The sequence below is a fragment of the Apis florea genome, unplaced genomic scaffold, assembly GCF_048593485.1.
Source record: "Apis florea isolate Af1SG1 unplaced genomic scaffold, ASM4859348v1 contig_2274_pilon, whole genome shotgun sequence".
In the NCBI taxonomy this organism is placed as follows: Eukaryota; Metazoa; Arthropoda; class Insecta; order Hymenoptera; family Apidae; genus Apis; species Apis florea.
In genome coordinates this window covers 2,390,613-2,411,038 of record NW_028256550.1, presented here as the reverse complement: position 1 = coordinate 2,411,038, position 20,426 = coordinate 2,390,613, and the positions used below count along the sequence as shown (strand labels likewise).

At 37.1% G+C, this 20,426-nt stretch overlaps 1 protein-coding gene across 7 annotated transcripts in view; it reads left to right on the top strand.

Annotated features, from left to right (window-relative positions):
* The window catches only part of LOC100867828 (venom dipeptidyl peptidase 4), a 214,324-nt gene that overhangs the window by 155,242 nt on the left and 38,656 nt on the right, over positions 1-20,426 (top strand). For 6 of the 7 annotated variants that reach the window (XM_086902911.1, XM_086902914.1, XM_086902912.1 and 3 more), the window contains 2 exons: positions 421-660; positions 1,689-1,924. In XM_086902911.1, coding sequence (XP_086759037.1) covers positions 421-660; positions 1,689-1,924 — 476 coding nt within the window. The remainder of the gene's footprint in view (positions 1-420; positions 661-1,688; positions 1,925-20,426) is intronic. The other variant, XM_086902916.1, reaches the window with a different exon arrangement.

Genomic DNA, 20,426 nt, shown 5'->3' with positions numbered 1-20,426 from the left:
GACGAAGCTATGAACGTTTTAATTTTAAAATAAAAGTATGTGTGTATATACTGTAAATCCTTCCTTCCAAATTCAAAGAAAAATTCCATTGCGATCAATGTATGAACGACGAATGTGCATTCGTATTTTTCTATATTTTTATACTTTGTGAAAAATTATGTATCGATGCCAATATTAAAAAACGGAATTCGCTTTTTTGAATCATCGAAACTATGGTTTAAATTACTACTATTTTAAATTACCAGAATAAAAAAAAAAACGAATTGAAACCGTTCCATTTATCGAAATAAATGGAGCGACATCTCGTTAACATGTCGTTAAACGCGTGTATAGAAGGCCCGAGGCCGTGTTTTGCGACGTTATTACAACAGGAGGATTGATCGAAACCTCGACTAAGCCCCCCCCTCTCCACTGTTCCAGAGCGGGACGACCAATCCTACGGTGAAGCTGTTCTACGTCGACTTGGAGAAAGTGATCCAAGGTAACACGAACTTAACCGAAATCGAACATCCGAACAAGTTATCCACCGAGGAGCGGATTTTATCCGCTGTTGCTTTTCCCACCGATAATCTCGTGTACGCTACCTGGATGAACAGGGTGCAAAACAGGGCGTACTTCCATTTCTGTTACGTCCATGGCCAGCTACCCAACTGCACAACCGTAAGTGTATAAATATTAAATTTAATTGTTATAAGTAATCAAATCATCTTGAAATTGTTGTCGAGTAATTTGAAACAGTTCGTCGAATAATTCTTTCCTCGAAATCTCTTCTTTTTCTCGTCGAATGACAATAGAATTGAAGAGGGGCGAGACTCGTTTTTGTTTGCTCTGCGTGATACAACAGTTAAGCAACTAATTTCTATTCCTTGATAAAAGTACGAGGCACGAAGCTTGTACCAATTTTTCTTTTTCTCTTTGCTTATTCATCCAAGGTATATCCAAGAAAAACGAGAATTCCTCGCGATTCCTCTGGTTTCTTCTTCATTTAAAATTTCACGACGGTTTTATAACCGGTAAAAGACAAACTTTTTAACCGGGTTTAATTAGGTTCGCGGTTCGTGTTGAAAGTATCGCGATTTTCATCGTACAGTCGTGTGGAATAGGAGTTTTGAGAATGGGAAATTTCGGTCGCGAAATTAGTGGAATTATTTGTTTTATTCGATTAAAACTGGAATATTTCTATCATCGTGAATATCTGAGAGAATATTAATAATTAAGGTGATACAAGTGATAATATTTTTTCGACAAAATTTTAATCCTTACGTCCTTTTTCTCAATTATACTTCAAATATAAAGAGTTTCCTCCGAGTAAAAGAAATAAAGAAACAATTATTATATAAACGTTAACCGATTCAATCTTCAAAACGGACCGTTAATTTTCCAATAATCTAAAATACCAATCTTTCAATTTTCTTTCAAAGAATTCCACCATGATGTTTTCCACCAAAATTAATTCCTCCATTAATTCAACGACTCGATCCATCACCATCTGTTTCACAATTATCCAAAATCGCGAAATTTCCATCTTCTCGGTCGAAAACCTTCCCTCTTCCCATGCATGGAAAGAAGATTGTCGAATTCAACGGCGCGCAATATTTCACCATCGTTTTCACCACGAAAGAAAAAGGAGAAGGTGTACACACACACATATATATATATATGTACGAATGAAATATTCATCTTCGCAGGCGCTGACGCACGTAGAGAGTCACGGATGGGTGGAACAGTTCGAGCCACCGATGTTCAGCGATGACGGGGACACGTTTCTTACGATTCTGCCGAAAAGGCAACGCGACGGAACTTACTGGAGGCATGCAGTCGCAATTACCAACGTTTCTTCGGGCTCGCCGAGGAAAACCGCCCTCACTTCCGGCCGCTTTGTCGTCACGGAGATAGTTTCTTGGGACCAGAAGAAATCGTATCTGTAAGTGTGCGAAATAGTCTTTTATCGACTCTTTTTTTTTTTCTTCGTGGAAATCAATCGATAGATTTCTCGAAAAGATTAGTAGGAGATTTCGAAAGTAGACGTGACTTTTTTATGAAAAAGATTGTTGGAAATTATCGAAACGTCTCGAGAGAGAGAGAGAAAAAGACTCGTAAAATTTAAGGAAAGAATTCATTTCGCCTGGAATAACTTCTCGTGTTAATTTATCTTGGCGAGCGATCTCACGGTTTCGAATCGGTTAGTTATGGACCGTCGAATTTGCATTTAAGGTGGAATTTCCAAACTTGCCCTCCAAGTATCCTGAATTGTGTGACAATCGTACACAATGGGCTGGAGATTTGGATAAAGATCGGCCCTTTCGGAACGGGCTCCCTCGGGCTCCCTCCTAACCTATAAACATTCTACGCTTTATCGACGAAACAAACCTTTCCAAATTCCTACGATCCGAGAAGATCTTTTCCATCCCGTATTCGCGACAATCGAACCGTCCCAGCCCGTGCAATTGAATTAAACCGCTTTTCCATTCCAATTATTTTCGATCGTCCGTATTAGACTTATCACGATTATCACGAAAATGATGCAACATTTTGAAGATTTTAAAGACGAATAATAATATAATTAATATTGTAATTATGGACAATTGTACGAGAAAACAATGGTATCTATTGTTTTAGATCAAAATATAATAGACAAAGTACTTATCGATATTTTTGTATCAATGCAAATACATCAATTATACGTAGGAAGGATATACCCTTTTCGAGTGAAATATTTAATTTGATTTTTATATACGATAAAGTTATTAAACATCTTGTGAATCATCTCTCTCAGAATCCAGCTTTCGATTTCGAGATTCGATCCTTCTATTTTTTTCCACAGCTTCTTCTCCAAAACTGGTGGTTCAATTTTATTTTAGAGATAGATACGGTCGGATCTTTAAATCTTGGCGACGATCGTGGACGTTAAGCACGCCGACTTAGCTACGTGCTTCCATTATTTCCCGATAAAATACAGCTCGTAAGAAACGATATTACATGGAGGAGGAGGGCGTTTATTGGGGATTCCTTTGGAATGCACGATGCAATCGTTCGAGACAATAAGGGTGGGGGGATAGTGGCCATCTAAAGATCGTAATCATTTATCACTTAAACGCACCGTTTGTGCCCATTCATACCACCTAATTCAATCTCGTGGAACAACTTCCAACTTGGCATCGATCATCCCGTTTCAACGAGATGCTGGTGGACATTCGTGATATCTCTGGAAGAGAATGAATTTCTTCTTCGTTCGTTGAACATCTCGTTTACGATCATTCGATTTGAACAGAGAGATTTTTTTCAGATTAAATACGAAACTATTTAAACTCCATAATTAATTGTAAATTGATATTGCATTCTATGATAAGAAGGACGATTCCTCGAAATTCCTCTAATTTTGCAGAATCTGTAGAACAAGAGATTTTTAACAAGAATTCGAAACGAGAACGGCAGACATTTTAGAGAAAAATTATCGAGACGGGAGCGCTATAAGCAATTTAAGCGATCGAATGAACGACGGTTATTCAAGATCCAGCTAAACGTGGCCCCGATACCGCGTAATACCCAGAAAATTGTGCTCGAATGGGCCAATATTTTTGTTCATCGCTCGCACGGGAGGGAATTGATTTTCACCAGGCTTCCTTCTCCTGGCTGGTTTTAGCGCGCTCGATATCGCTTTATATGTATCAAAGGAAAGAAAAATGGAGACGGTGGAAAAAAAAAAAAAAGTTAACGATGCAAACAACGATCGGTTCCAAATTTTGGCGCAAAGAGTCCTCATCGTGTCCCATCATCCTCTCTCTCTCTGTACTCTTTTGCCTCCGTAATTACGTTCATGCAACGTCGATTATCACGTTAATTGATATCATGCTTTGCGTACGCGTTCCTTTGATCGTTGGAAATGTATCGTACGTCGTTTGAAAATGTAACTTTTCTTTAAATATCATAATTTTCTGTCGAATTGATACAAATTGCAACAACAACGACGATTTTTGTTTTTGTAGAGTGGAAAGTAAATCGTTCTTCGATTTTACAAATTCAAACAATTCTGTGGAGTTTAAAATGGAAATTGGTTGGAAAGCGATTTTCACAAAAATTTTGTACATCTATCTATATATATTTATCGTTTTCATTTCATAAACATACAGATCGTGACATTTATAAAAATTCCAACAACCTCGAGAATAATTATTTTCTTGTTTCGATATCCAGAAAAAATGTGTTTCGTTATATAATAAAAACGTACCTTTTCGCAATAACGATGTATCATTCGTTAGCTCGAAGTTGAATTTTACGAAGAAAAAGCTCTCCCCTCCTTTCCAAAGTTCAACGATTATTTAAATAACCAATGGAACCAATGGTCATCCGTTCTAATTTTATTCCATTCACGGATGCTACAGCTAGGTGGCTTATATACCACTCCACTTAGGTTAATTATCATCGAAGCCCAGCCTTCGTATTCATACCTGTCTCGCTCGTATCGACTGGCCTAAATAACGATCGACATTCCCCCCTTCTTTTCCACCATGATGATGAAAGCGACGGGTGATACTCGATGCGGTCGGAAACGCTCGCACTTCTGAACTTACTCCCTCCCCCCCCCCCCCCGATGATTTGATTTAACGAGAGAGAATCGGGCGATCCGTGCGCCATTTCGAATTTGTCTCCAGCGAAGGAACCGGAAGAGACAGTCGGATTAGGAAGCAATTTGGCAATTGCTCGTACAGATTATTATCTTAAGAAAGAAGTCGGGGAAAAGAAGAGAAGAATTGGAGAATTGTTGGGGAGAGGAGAGGGGGAGGGGAATCTTTTGTTCCTTCGTTTATCGCGATAAATGAATTTTCATCAACGAGGTCAACGTAAGTCCGAAGCTTTCTTTTTTTTAAATTGATAATTGAAAAAGTTAAGTTAAATCAACGAAACATCCACTGTACTTTGTTATTTTTAAATTTCGTTATCCTTTATTATTTAAATTGTAAGGAACATTTGTTAATTATCATTACATTCTATATCTTTCGTTCATCCTTCTTTATTTCACCAATTTTTTTTTAAACTGATTGAAAGTTAAGTTAAGTCGGCGAAACATCCACTATACCTTTAAATTTCGTTATCCATTTAAATTAATTAAGGAAAATTTGTTAATTATCATTACATTTCATACTTTCGTTCATCCTTATCTCTATACCAATTATTCTCACGAATTTCTTCCAATGTTTCAGATAAAAATCCGATGGAACAATTTTATACTTGAAAAGATTTGAAACTCGACCCGTTCGAAAAAATTTGTTCGAAAATTTTACATTTAATTCTTCGATCGAGCATCACTTAAAATCGATTATAAGAAGATTTATTAACTCGTTTCGAATTTGGTGAAAAAAAAAAATGCTTCGCAAACTTGAAATTTTCACCGACGATAAACACACACGTGTTTCATCAATCCACAGTTGAGATCTCCCCTCAATACGCGGCACAGATATTAATCGGATCGAACGTCCCATCAGAAACACGCTGGTCGCGCGTTCGAAAACGCACTCGGGGCCCACTCCATCCGTCATTACGCGTTCGAATCTCGTTAACCGACCCTCGAACATCATTACAACGTGTCCCGTGCACGTTGCGTCCAGGACATCCCGCTTCCTCCCCGAATCAGAGGCAGAGCCTTAAACCAGAAAATGTTCCCCGCCAATTGGCGGCCGCGCAATTAAACTCGGCTGATTCGCCTCGGCCTCGAGGCCCCTTTACTTTGCAAATTACTTCCACCGCCGCCGTTTCAACGCCTCTATCCCCATCAACCGGATATCCCCGCGGTGTCTCGGGGCATAGTTTCCGCATGGCCAGCCCGGATCCGTGAATTCCGCGATCCTCCCAGGTGTTAATTCACTCCGCTCCGAGTCCAAGTTACGCCGAGTCCAATTAAGCTGATGGCAGTCGGGCAAATTGCGACCTCGGGTCCTGTAACGAGTTCCTCCCTTTTTTTTTTTTTTTTCCTTCCTTCTTCTTCGTTTTTTATACTATTTCGACGAGATTGGCGAGAAGACGCGCGAAAAGCGATTCGTTTGTTTGTTTGACTGAGGGGTGGGGGGGAATAGAGAGGAAGGTATTTTGAGGTTAGGCTCGGAAAAATCGGCGACTTTTGTTATCCCGCGGATAATTTAATTTGATTCGTGTATGTACGATTTACGTTTTAGTAAGGCGAAATTGTATTTTTAAAATATGATATTTCGTGTATGGTAATTTAATCGGGGATTATTGGATATTGTATGTAAAATTTGTAGCAAGATAATATATCGAAAGTGCTCTGTGATATTTAAGTAAATTTTCTCCATTGTGTAATCAAAAATTTCGCACGAAATTTAGTATTGCCTCGAATTTTATATAAATATAGAAGCATCTAATTACGAGGATAGATAGGATGGATATTGGAGAATTCACGGGAAAAATACAGTTTGAGAGTGAGTTTGACTTGATTCGAAGAGAGATTGCTCCTGTCGTTTTCAATAACCGTCAAACTTTTCATTTTTGTCTTTCTTCCTCCGTATAAACTCTTTCGTATATAAAATATTTGTATAAAATTCTATTCGAAATTATTATACGTGTATTTTATTAGCAACAAGTTTTTTTGATCAAACAATGAAATATGAAATTTATAAAATATGAATAAATGAATAAACTTTTTGCATATATTGCACGAAAAAGGAAAACAAAATGGAAGATGGAGAAAAATATTCATTGTTGTTAATTCATAAAGAAGTGGACGTTATTTTTTCTACTTATTACCTGGTAATTGAAGGCAATCTTTGTTGCATAAACATTTTTATTAAGCTATTTCCTCGCTCTCGGCGTTGGACAATCGGCAAAATCGTTCGTTAGTGTAAATACGTGTGTCAGGTTGAACTGCATGGTTCGAAAAGCCGATCAACGTGTCGATCAATTTACCGACTGATGGTAAATGTAAAAAAAAAAAATCGTGTCAGAACCAGGACGAGGCGATCTACAACAGTCAGTGTTAAATCGAATGCAATCAAAATGCGATGTAAAAAACTAAGGCAGGAAGAGTAGCGAATAAATGAGAAAGTTTTAAAATTTGCGTCAAACTTGATAAATTTTCAACGCTTTAAACAAAAATTCGAATGAGCCCTGCGTTGCGAATTTACATTCGAAATTAAATATCGACGAAAAAATCAAATCGTTCATAAAATTATCCTTTTTTTTTTTAAATTGTCTTCCCTCAAATTCTCTCTCTTCGCAATTACTACAAATGCGGCTGCAACAATTATCACCTCATTGTCGCCGAAAATTTTGCTCCATTCACGACATCGCGCAACGATGAGGAAATGAGGATGTAGCTCAAATATTGGCAAAAGCTGATCGACTAAATAGCGATTCGACTGTACCAATCAGCAACCAATTGACCAAATGCCGATGTAGAGCGGGGACGTGACTTTATATGAACAATAAATAAACGTACAAAGTGTTTATTTATCTTCTTCTATGGAGTGAAATTTATTTGTTAAATTTTCTTCCGTACAGTGAAATTTATTTAATAAATTAGGAAGAAATTAACAGCGACGAAGATACATCAAGCCATTTCGAAACATTCACAGCTTTTAGAAGCAAGGATTAAATGATTTAACGCTTAGCTAACCAAACGTAATATCACGGAACTAATGGTATCTAAAATTTGTGCAATTTAACTTGTTCAGAAATGGATTTTCGATTCATATAAAGATTTGTATAAATTTTCTATTTCTTTTCTTCCTAAACGTATCCATTTTTTTTTTTTTTTTTTTTACATCTTGTCTTCAGTATTAAATAAAACTAACAATAAATCTACTTCTTCTTGTTTTACGTTGTTATATAAAAATTTTCTCGTCTGAACATTTTCATCTCCCAATTAACATTTACATAACAAAGCTTTTATCGTATAATTGTTTTTATACGACGCTTGACACTAAAAATAAGTTTAAGTTATTTTCTTCTTCTTTTTTTTTCCTTTCTTTTTGTTTAATTTTCATTCATTTCATCCGAGTTAATCCGAGTTTAAACAACTTAATCGAACGATCAATTATCACGATACGAGCTACACCTTAAACAAAAATACATACATTTTAACACGTTTACATTTTACAATTAAAATCAAATCAGTCGATCCTGTATGTGCGCGAATCTACGCAAATATTATCCAACGCTCTGGTTCGAGGCGAAAATGATAAAATCCCGGGGATAATGGATCGGAAATTCGTTCCTCCAATCAAGTCTCTGAAAATTAACGAGGGAGTTATTTGTATTTCCCTTTCTCGAGCCAAGAGTTTGTGCAAGAGTCTCGATGCAGAACGACTCGTTTGTTTCCCTTTCGAGAGAGCTGGAAAAACAAGGTGCAATCGTTCGTTCAGACAATTGACGAACGTAATCGAGGAGAAGTTTGAACAACAAGGTTCAGTGTTAAATCGTTGCCGTGTGAATCGATCAAGGAAACTGGAAATTATCTGGCCATCTTGCCGCCCTAAGTGGCTGAATTACGGAGGCCGCGAAACCGGAAAGGCTCTCGGGAATATCCGTTCTGAGTCTCGAGCCAACTCGAGCCTACTCCATCAGAGAGTACGCCGGCATTGCCCCCACGAGACCTCGCCCTCTCTCCATCTTCCTCGGCTTGATTTCGGACGTTTTTTGGAAACGTTTCTAAACCCCCCCTTCTTCACAACTTTTTGATTTATTCAGAAGGGACAATATCGAAATTTCAAATTTAATATTTCGAATTTACGTTGAGATTCGGCTCCTGTTCGGAATTCATTTATTCGATGGAACGAAAATGTTGAAATTCGATAACTTCTTGGATGGGAATTTTAAGGATACGATTTTGGTGAAATTTGTTTCGATCGTGCGACAGAGGTCGATTTCGAGTTTTAAGTCGAGTCGTTTCATCTTTCGTTAATTAATTTGAGTTTTGTAAAGTTTATTAATTTAGAAAAGACAAAGGAAAGATAAATGTAAGAGTACTCGATCGACAAAAGGATTGAATTTTTATCGATTAAAATCATTATTTACGGAATGATTCCAATTACGTGCTTCGCACTGAATACACGTTGTATATTTAAATTTCTTATTTAGAATATGGATTGTTCAATTACTTGTAAACTTAATAAGAAACAAGTGTTGATCGATATTTTTGTACAAACAACTTTTGCGTTTGTTTCTTTAAAATCGATCCTCCAAAAATACGTCCAACGAGCGTATTCTCCAATTCTTCAGAAAATTCAAAAAAAAAAAAAAAAGGAAAAAATCATCGCAACGTAAAGAACATTTCCGCGAAACTCAAACCGCGGGAAATGCGTTACAAGTACATAATGCAAAGACTACAACGGTTCGTGAGCTTTATTTCCTTCGCTACGATCGCAAGTTATACCTTTGAAAGCTGTGAAAGCTCTCGCAGACGTAAAAGCATAGTAAAGTTTTCTATAAGTTCTGTTTCTGAAAAGTTTTCATATTCCTTGTGCTTATCGTAGGCAAGATCCGTAACGTTTTCAGAATACCTTTCTCCCAAACTATTTTCACACGAATAATTGAGCGTTCTCCCCTGCAGATTTCTAAAATTTCCACCACCAGCAACGAGGTTCGATTTGGATGAAAAATAACGCGTGTAACGTTTCTTTTCCCGATATCACGCAGCAACGTGGCCAATATTTCAGCGACCAAGATCGCTGTAACGCGGCCCATTTCTGCGTCACTGCGCACCTAACAAAGTGGCCGGCTACTTTACACCATTTATGGCCGTCCCCGTGCTACGCGCTCGTTAATCTAACAGGTGACATAACGACGTGCACTCGCGCCACGTGTCGCATGCGAGGCGAACACCTTCGTTAAATTGATTGGATCGGAGCCAAAGAGGAATCGCGAATAATTCAACGACGATTCGAACGGCGACGATATTTATTCATGTTGGGCTTTTTTAAAATATCGCGATTCCTAAACTCTTTGAGTATAATCTTCGAATGGCCAGATCAGTTTGACCGTCGTGGCGATATTATATTTTCAATATTATTCGAATAACGAAATTATTTCTGTTCGTTAAGAAATTGACGATAGAGAGAAGAAAAAAAATTGTGTAAGAAGGATGAAAAGTAAGAATAAGAGAGAATAAATAAGAGAGAACACGTTATTGGATTCGTAAGCTTCGTAATTACTATATTATTAAAATATATCACGATATAGATTTTTAACAATTTAATATTGGCGAAGACACGTTAAACTATTAAAATATAAAAATTGTACAAGGAAAAAAATATAATTTTTCGCAAGTTGGCGCGAAATCGAGAACGGCCAGAGGAGATTCGGAGCAATGGCATGCATATTCAATCCTCTCCTCTCTCTGCGAAAACCGCGCAACCATTCCCCTAAATCTCACGAGTCGTTAGCATCGGCGAGAGAGCCAGCTCGGGTGTCACGTGTTCCACTCGTCGGATCAAAGAAAATCCCTGGAACACATCCCCCCCCCATCTTGCTCGAGCAAGAGCTCGAAACATGCTGGCATCGCGTTTTCCAGCCACGCCACTCGACAGGGGCTCGTGTCTGCTCGATTCGACGGCTAATCGAGCCTCCCACCCCTTTCGTATCGGTGTAACAACGGATACCTCCCCCTCCTTACGCATATTTAATGAACTTAACTACGAACTTCGTTAGACACCGGCACGCGTTACGCTGGATGGATGAACGGCGCATGAATTAATCATCGGGAACGTCGTAAACAGAGGGAGGCAGCTCTCGACCGAATCCGGTTAACGATCCGTTTACCACGCCGCAAAGAAAGCAGCTAATGTCGATGATCTCGAGATTGTTCGAATTTCGGATTTTTCGATGCGAGGATTGCGGTGAAAGGATTCCTCGAGGATATCTTCCTCGTGTTTCTGGGGAGGATGAGGTTTTCGGATTCAACTGTGATTGGGATTCCGTGGCAAAGAAGAGAGAGAGAGAGGAAGGGAGTAAAGAGACATAACGTTTTAAAGGAATTGAAGGAAAGCGTGTTCAAGCTTTGGGATGGTTAATTAAAATTGTGGTGGAAGAGTAGTAATTTTTGAATTATCGCAAGTTTCTTCGAAATGGAATCGAAAAGGTAACAAATTTTGGATTGTTCGTGTAAAGAGAGAGTAGAGGGATGGCGATAAGTTTGCAGGAGATGATTTGCGATTTCAAGGGAAGGAGGTGCGAACGGGTTTTGGAAACGGGTTTTAATGGATTCGGTTAGTTTGGCTGGAGAAAATTCCACGAAACTTGGTGGAAGTTTGCGTAATCGGTGAGTTTAGGGGAAATTTAGCGGATCGAATCGGCCGCGTTTCACGCGCTCTATCAAACCCAAGTATTTCCGTTATATTTGCCCAGTCTTTCGAAGAAGAATGCAAAGAGGAAATTCCACGAATGGATTTAAGCAACTTGGAAGATATATCGAACGGAACGATAACGGTTTCGGTCAGTGGAATACTCAAAAATTCCTGGCCCAAGAGAGCAAACAACGAAATTCCAGTTCTTGAAGTGTAAAATGAAATGTAAATATGAAAAAACATTTTGAGAAGAAGAGATTTTAAGGAAAATTATCTGAATCGAAAATTATTCCGGTGAAAATTTGTGGAGCAGAATAATATATTTTTGTTGAAGAGAGAAATCTATTTGAGACCACCGAATTTCTTTTCAATTTTCGTAATTTCAAATTCTACTTCGCTTTAGAATTAAAATCAGAATTCATCAAACTCTACTTGAAATAATTGATCTTTCTCCACCCCCTCGTTTCATATTCACCTCTTATCGATTACAAGTTAAAATTTCGTTCGACGGTAAACTTTTTTTTAGCGAGAATTTTTCCCCAATTCGGGAAAAAATGGAGGGAACGACGCAGTTTGCTCAGGCTACAAATGTCCCTGTCGCGAAAATGGTACGAGTTAATTATTTCCACGATCATTCTCTCCCGCGTAGTCTCCGAGGTGCAATAGCTCACGATACGTCCTGCTCGTTTGTTCTTTAATTACGAGTCGCTCACGGAAACTATTTATTTTCCCTCTATCTAAGTTCATTTCCTTTTAATGGTCCCCGCTGCTCCATGTCCCTTCTCGTATCTCATACGATTCTGGCTCAAGTTGAAAAATCGTGCAACGATAAATAGTGAAATCGACTCGCATGAATTTATTTACACAATACTGTGCTCGATTATGGATGATATAACAGATAAATAGAATGACCAATTTAAATTTTGAAGCTTTGTTTTCGTAAAAAATTATTTGAATTGGCGTTATGCGTACATACACGTGCATTTAACCGACGAATTAAAAAGATTTTAATTTAATCCCACTATCGATGAGATCAAGGATTCGGTGAAGAGAAAGATCTGTATCGAACGAAGTAGATAATTAAATATGAAAGAGAAAAAGGAAGAAACAGAAGATAAATAGGACGAATAGATCAATTCTTGAAGAGAAAACTACCCATTCCGGAGAGTTCAATGAAATTCATCAGATCCCTCGACCAGATTCCTCCTCCGTTTCCTCTCGAGAAACAAACAATTTCACGATCCGCGCAATCAATATCGCTAATCCCTCGGTGTTAAAGCAACGATTAAAGTATCGTTACACGACGATCCTAACATCCATTCATTCCGCCATACCGCAAACGATTGCTCGAAGCAATTTCGCGAGCAGTGTTCGTGTTTCTTGCGATGTTGGTGCACAGTAATGGCCTGGAAAGAGGACCGCGCAACTTTCATCGCAGGAACCATTGTCGAGGAAGATAGTTCTCGCTTCTATGAACCAGAAATACCGGCTAAAAAACCGAATCCGCGCCGAAAAGAAGCGGCGGGGAGCCGCACGAGAAATGGAACGAGCGTCTGAGAAAGGTTTTGATAAGATAGGTTAGAGATATTTAATAATGTTCTCTCTATCTCGAGGAGATGTAGAAAACAAGCTCGTGAACGGGGTGTGGAGTTATTTCTCTTCGAGACGATAAGAAAAGTTGTTTTGATCGATGTTTTAACGATTCGAACGGACGAATCGTTATTTGGAGGTTATGTTCGTTTCGAAGCGTAATTCTTTGTTTTCGTTGGTTTTCGCAGAAATTGAAATAAATTTTCTTTTTCTTTTTAGGAAATTGAAAAAAAAAGTACTAATATGTAATGTACAATTTTGAAGAAAACACTTTTTTTCCAAGCATAAATTGATTTTATATCAATATAGTCTCTCGAATAGATTAGCAATAAATTATAATGAAGAAACAAAGTGTTGTAATTTATAATTAAAATTTAATTTCATCTATATAATTTCATGGCATTGATTGATAATCAATGAAAATCAATTTTGTTTATTCGATATATAAAAAAAATATATATATAATGATAATCTTTAAAACTAATGTATTTAAAAATTAGAAATAATCTATTCAATTAAAAAGGATGCAGCTTATAATAAATATAAAACAGCTTTATAATAAAAGTATATCTTTTTTCATAATAACTCGTGTAATTAATTATCAATTATTTAATTCTATATCGTTTCTCCTTATACCATTTCTTTCTCGAATTGCAAGATATTCCTTTACTATTTATACTAGTTTGCTTGCCAATGTTACCGACTGTTCTGACAACCGATATCGATAGGAAAATTTATTAAACGGTAATTTCATAGGCGTATAACCTTCCAATTACGGCTCGACAGGGTTTTCCGATGCCGATTAATCGGTATTTCAATCGATCCACGTCGCGGTTATCCAGCGCTGGTAATAGCGTTTGTCACAAACGACAGATTCGTGATCTATTCGAACGCGAATTTTTAGAGTTTCGCACAGCTTTTGTCCATCCCCAATCACCCTCCCGTCTGTCTCTATCTCGTTGGCCCTCTGTATTTTTTTTTCTCCTCTTCTTTTTTATTTATTTATTTTTAGGGGAATTCTGTCCTCTCGAAATTCGATGCGTGACAAATTCTTTCTCTGCTAAGTTATTCATGACACGTGTTCGTTAAATTTCAAATATTTCTTTTTTTCCCCCCTCCCTCTTTTTATCCCAGTCAATTGCATTTTGCCTTCCCATGATCCCTCTACAGTTTAATATAAAAATTTCAGGAATAATGAACGCTGTAAAAAAAAAAAAAAAAGTTTTTTTCTACCAATGAAAGAGATTTCAAATTATTCGTATAAAAATAACATATATACGTATAATAATAATAATAATAATAATAATAATAATTAACTTTTAACGATTAAACACTTCTTTAATTTCAATATCTCTTTCTTTTTCAAACGCTTAATTCGAATCGAAGTATTCGAAGGTGAACACGAATATATCTTCGTCGATTAACATCATTGATCAGCGATATTCATTTCATTTTTTTCCCCACGGAAACATACAATTTTTGACTCGCTTCGTTGATTTTGATTAATACGCGGCGAGTACCGTGTTGCGAATAATCCGTTTAATTTCACCAGCCGGGAGCGAGATAACGTAAGGAAAGTTTTAACGCATAACGCGATCCCGCATTCGATTTTTCCATTAAACTCGGTCCCTTTTCATCCGGCTTATGTGGGTACAATCGGAACTTCGTTAACCGTCGCGCTGACGCGGCAACCTTACCCTCCCCTCCCTCTCGAAATGTTGTTTCAAATTTCCTCCGCCTCCACTTTTATTTTTCAAACCACGCGCGCTCTGTCTCTCGAGCGTTGCACGCGAGTTCAAAAGTTAAAGTAACGCGAAAAATGTATTATATGTTATGTAGAATGAGAAAAAGAAAGGCAAGTGTAATTTTAAAAAAAAAAAAAAAAAAAAAAGAAATTTGTATTTCTCGCGCCAACTCTTCTTTCCTTTCTCCTTTTCCTTTTCACGCCAGATATTTACGCGCAATATTTTAACAGTTTAATGGAATCGCGCTCGACCACGATATAATGAATTATATCGCGCCGCGAAATGTGAAAATGTGCAACGTTGTAACGATAATAATAATAATTAAAGCTGTAATTGCGCAAAGGAACTTGGTTAAGCTAATGAGAGGGGGAGCTCACCGAGGGGAGGAGGGGGAGGAGGGAAACAGCCGGAGAGGATGGCTTTTTTTTTTCTTTTTTTTTTTTTTTAAAAAGGTTTCGCGGAGAAACTGTCCGACAATCTTCGCCTCTCGCGCCTTTAATCAACGTCATTTTAACGTGCTCCTTTAAGAATTGTTTATTCGCGCAATCTCTCGTCGCTCGTAAGAACTTGCAAGTTCATTTCCTCTCCCTTCCTTTTTCTTCTTTACACTCGTCGCTGTTTAACGCGGTTAGAAATTTTCCCTCCCTGTTTTCCTTCTCACCCCTCTCCTCTTTTATTTATTTATTTATTTATTTATCTTTCTCGTTTGTTTCTAACTTTTCCCTTTTTCAACCGGGGATAAAATTTCCAAGTCTCACCTGCTCCCTCACGAGCACTCTGAAAGGCTTCTTGTTAAGAAAATTTCATGGTTTTCAGATTAATCTTGGGGCATAATAGGATTACGGTTTTTCTATGTAACGCGATCGCGCTGGGTTCTTGGTTTTGTTTTTTTTTTTTTTTTTTTCGTTGCCTTAATCTTTGTAAGTCTCGTTTCGTTTTATTTGTCGGAATGTTGGACGGGCAATTGTGCAAATGATATACTAATTTTATCATTCTTATTAATGGAAGGAACTCCGTTTCGTTTAATCATACGGAACGATATATTTCAACTGTTCTCTTTTAATTAAATTATCTAGTATTCAAGTCACGAGAAAATATGTATCGTGTAAAGGATATATGAAATATACGATTTTATATTAACACCAACATCCTTAATTCCTCTTTTTTACGTTTCAAAATTTATCACTTGGTTCATTATCTTTAGGAATAAATGAAAAAATAATTGTAAATTATCAAGAGATTCTGTGAATATAAATACAAAAAACGTGAATAATAAACTTTATTTAACAACGTTCAGTTTGAACAATCAATGGAAATGTATAAGTAAGTTTTATTTATCGATTATCGATTAAGTGATTTACATGATCGTAAATATTCTTTTTTAAAATTTCGAACGAAAAGAATATTATGAATATTACAACAAGATTTAAAAATTCGTAGAATTCATGCGAATATTGAATCAAGGATTTACGATTATCTTTGTTTCCACGATCAAATAGGATAGAATTTCGATTATTTGAAGCGTGGTTATCCAAATGCCCGATTATTCGAATATAGGTTAAATACCTATTTAAACTACTGATGATCTATCTAACAATGTTTATTTTGGAACATACACCTGGAATGCAGCCAAAAACGATCGGATCTACATTTCGTAATACATTTTTCTTCGTTACATGGTATATATATTTTTTTAAATACTTGCATTTGAAAATTACTTAATCTACTCGTTCATAAATTTGATTCTTTCACACCGATATTATTTCGAATATCAATTTCTCTTTCTCAACAATCCTAATACCTTTACAAAAGTAAGCTTCATTGGCCGTGCAACATAAGAACGCATCAACCGAACCTGGTGGTGTTAAAATACCACCCACATCAAAGTCTACTAAAATTACCAAAATCCTCCATACACGCCTCTACAGTTTCCCCGCAATTAGCCCCAAGACAAACCCTTAAAACCCAAAACCTAGACACGCCTAAGAAACCTGATCCAAGGGGATATCATCGAAGAAGAATCATCTTTGTCGAGAACGATGTTCGAAAGTTGAAAATTTGAACGTTGACGATAAAACGAATACGAAAACTCGAGCGCAATTGTATTTCAAAGCCGTGATTCGAGCGATGGATGGAACACGTGGGCAGAGACCTCCCCGTGGCGCGTGACGCGACGAGCCTGACACGTTCTTGAACACGCCGGGCACAGATGCACCCACCTTGGACGCGCGACAATTGGATTCTCAGACGGATATCCAGGATGACGCGTAACGCGGCGAGGAGAACGTGAATTTCGGGAATTAGATGCGATAGTTTCGAGCGGAAGAGAAGAAACACTTTTGACAAGGATGGAAATCCTTTTTTTTTTTTTTTTAATAGATATTAAATTTCATTGTCGTATAAATTGATAAAGTTGTAAGAGTGAATAGCAAAATGGAAAAATAAATTCTTGTTTCTATGAAGATGTAGAAATTATCAAAGCCCTTGTTGCGTTTCGATGAAATGTACTTGAAGAATAGACAAAAAGCTCTGTTTCCTTGGTTTCATTAATGACAAAGTTGGATTGAGATCAATAGTTTAACAAACAAATGGAATGCACGGCACAAGGATAGAAGCGGTTTTCGAAAATTCACTTCGATTCCGAAGTACGATCAAAGTCCATAGAATTCTCTTCAATTTCGTCCCAGAGATGTGTTGTTCCGTACCAACAATTGCAAATAATCGCCAACGAGATTCTGGTATTGAAGATAGACCGCAGCGCCGCCAAGTATAGTGGCGTCGAATGGAACTAGTCAGCCACGTACGACGTATGTCCCCGATTTTTCCACGCGTATCCACTTTTTCCGGCGTCGCTTTATTTCAACCGGCTCCTCGGCAAAAACGGGGACGGTCCTTTTTCGCTTCCCAAACCGAGCGAAACTCGATCATCGATTTTTCCCCGACCAATTCCCCCCTCCCTCCCTTGTCTATCCATCCCAAACCACTCGATATTTACAGAAGCGCCAAAGTTCTCCTCGGCTTTCTTCGGCCGAACTGACAATTCCGTTTAAGTGGCATATCTGGAGCGCCGTTTTATTCGACGCCGGAATTCCGGCTGTCATCTTCCTTCCGCGCCGCGCCACTGTTTAAAGTTGGCAATACTTTACCCACCTTCTTGCTAAAGTCTCCCCCCCTCCCACTTGTCCGCCGTCTGACGCGGGAGGAAACCGCATCGGATTCGCCTCGCTATCCGACATCGTGCTGCATTTTGCAGTCTGGTCACGTAGCCGCGGCATGAAACATCGCGAGATACTCTCGAAAAATGAAAACTTTTCATGCATCGATAATATCCCTCCATCCGCAGCTGGGGAGGGGATGTGTTCGTTAAGCAATACATTTTGCTCGTTACAGATATATATGCGTGAAAAAAATTTCAATTTCCAAGAGAAATTGGAAACGAATTCTTTTTTTTTTTTTTTCTTTTTTCCTATTGTAACAATTCTAATTCTGTTGTGCAAAATTAATTTTGTACGCCTCCCATTCCACTTCTCTCCCCTCTCCTTTTTTATGAAGATTGCGTAAATCAATATCCGAAAACCTCGGGTCAGCGATAGAATTCATAAAATTCTGCTATTGCAATTTTCATCGGATGCGCCACGTGTACTCGAGCGGTGGGTAGAGAGAAAATGGTAGGAATATAGAATAAGGTAGCGGCAATATACGCGACCAAGAATCTTGAATCTTTATTATAAATTACCACATTCCGTGTCTGATATTCCTCCGTATTCTTTGTTATTGTTTTATTATTATCTTTACTATTATTAGATTGCATCTAATCGTGATATTTTTCATATATTTGGATACTTTTTGGATCACTGTCTTTTCCGTATCGTTTGTTCAGATCGGACGAAGAAAGACGTACGGAAGATGTCGTAATAAGCTTGAATCGGTTCAATTTGTCTCGAACATTCTCGTTTCGAATCGATACGAAGGAAAAAGTATAGAAATAGAGGAGAATATATATAATATATAGTACAATCAGTTTATAGTATTGATCAAAACGAAGTTTTCACTTCGTCCATCAGATATTAACGCTTTATTTGACACGACGTCGCAATTCTGTACAACACGGAATTCGATGTCATATCGTTCTTTTCGATGTCCTAAAATTTTTATCATATATGTTATCGATATACATCGATATCGGTATTGTATCAATACGTTGTTGTACGTTATCACTGTGTATAGTTAGTATATATATCGAAAGTTATGTTTTAAAATTGCTTTTTTATTTTCTCAATCAAATGATTTTCTTTTTTTCTATTTTATTGCGTTCTACTCTATTCGATATAGTTTCGTTAAATCTTCGTCGACCAGTACCAATTAAGAATCCGTTAATTGGTATGAAAAAAAATTCTTTACTCGTAAGTTTAACCTGACGACAATTGAAAATTAAATTAGAAGATGTTCGTTTCTTTTGTATTTTTTCGTAGAAAAATTTCGAAATGGAATTGGATTCATTGTATTGAGTTTGAAAATTGGATACGCATCGAATGTAGAAAATATTCGTTATTTTCCTTACAAACCTTCCATCATAATAATTGAGTTTATTTTTATTAATCAAATAATTTGTAGTAGACAATTTTTCCTACAAATTAAATACTTTCACAGTTATAGAATTACTATATTTTCTGAAGCTTGTGATTCTGAACAAGACCTCTTCAAATTTTCTTATTCCCATAATCTTCCACGATACTATTTTTTTTTTTTTCAATTTTATCAAATACTAATTCCAAATTTTCTTCTTCGAATTTAATTCCTAATTATTTAAACTTAAATAAAAACCTTTCTATATCTTTATTCTTCCGTCTTACGATCGTTTCAAAGACTCTGTTTCAGAAAAGTTCCGCGTAACCATCGTCGTTATTTATCATTGTTAAACATATCACTATTGTTTAATAATTAATCATTATCGTTAATAAAGCACGATTTCAACATTGATCGCTCGTTAATTATCGGATTATTATTTTGGCGCCAATTCAAAATGTGGCAAAAAGAACATCGATACAAAAGATATGAGAAAATATGAAGCGATCGATTTAATGATGGGTGAACATCACGATTCGTTTCCCTTTCGAATTGACAATCGATATTCGCGCCTATCTCGTTTTGTTTAGGATGGAATTCCGCTTGAAAAGATGACTTATACATATATATATATTTTTTTTTATTCAATCGCGGCCATGACGAACGCGCTCTATATATTTAAAGGTAAATAAAATTTCGGTACAGTTCATAGCAATTTCCAAAGTCTGCCCTTTCATGCATGGAATTTATCTTTTCACGAGTGTATGCATCCACCATATATATCAATATTTTCGCCTCGCGGGGAATAAGGATCCTCCTCCGCGGAATCGATTCTCTAAAATCATTTCCCCCGAATTGTTCACGTTCCTCGAAGACGGAACGAAGTGGCAAATTTCTTTCTTTTGAAAAAAAAAAAAAAATGTGGCGAAGTTTGTAATTATATTAAAAAATAAAATTGGAAATTTTATCAAAGTTCTTCATTTTATATACATTCAATAATCTTCCTCCACGGAATCGATTTTCTAAAAAATCATTTCCCCCGAATTGTCACGTTCCTCGAAGACGGAACGAAGCGGCAAATTTCTTTTGAAAAAAAGAAGAGTGTATCGCCATTTCGTGGCGAAGAAATATTTTTTTTTTTTTTGAGCCATCCTTGTTACTCTCAATTAGATCGAACATTACATTGAAAACTTTTCAGACTTGTCTGTTAATCTTTCAGAAATGTTATTAT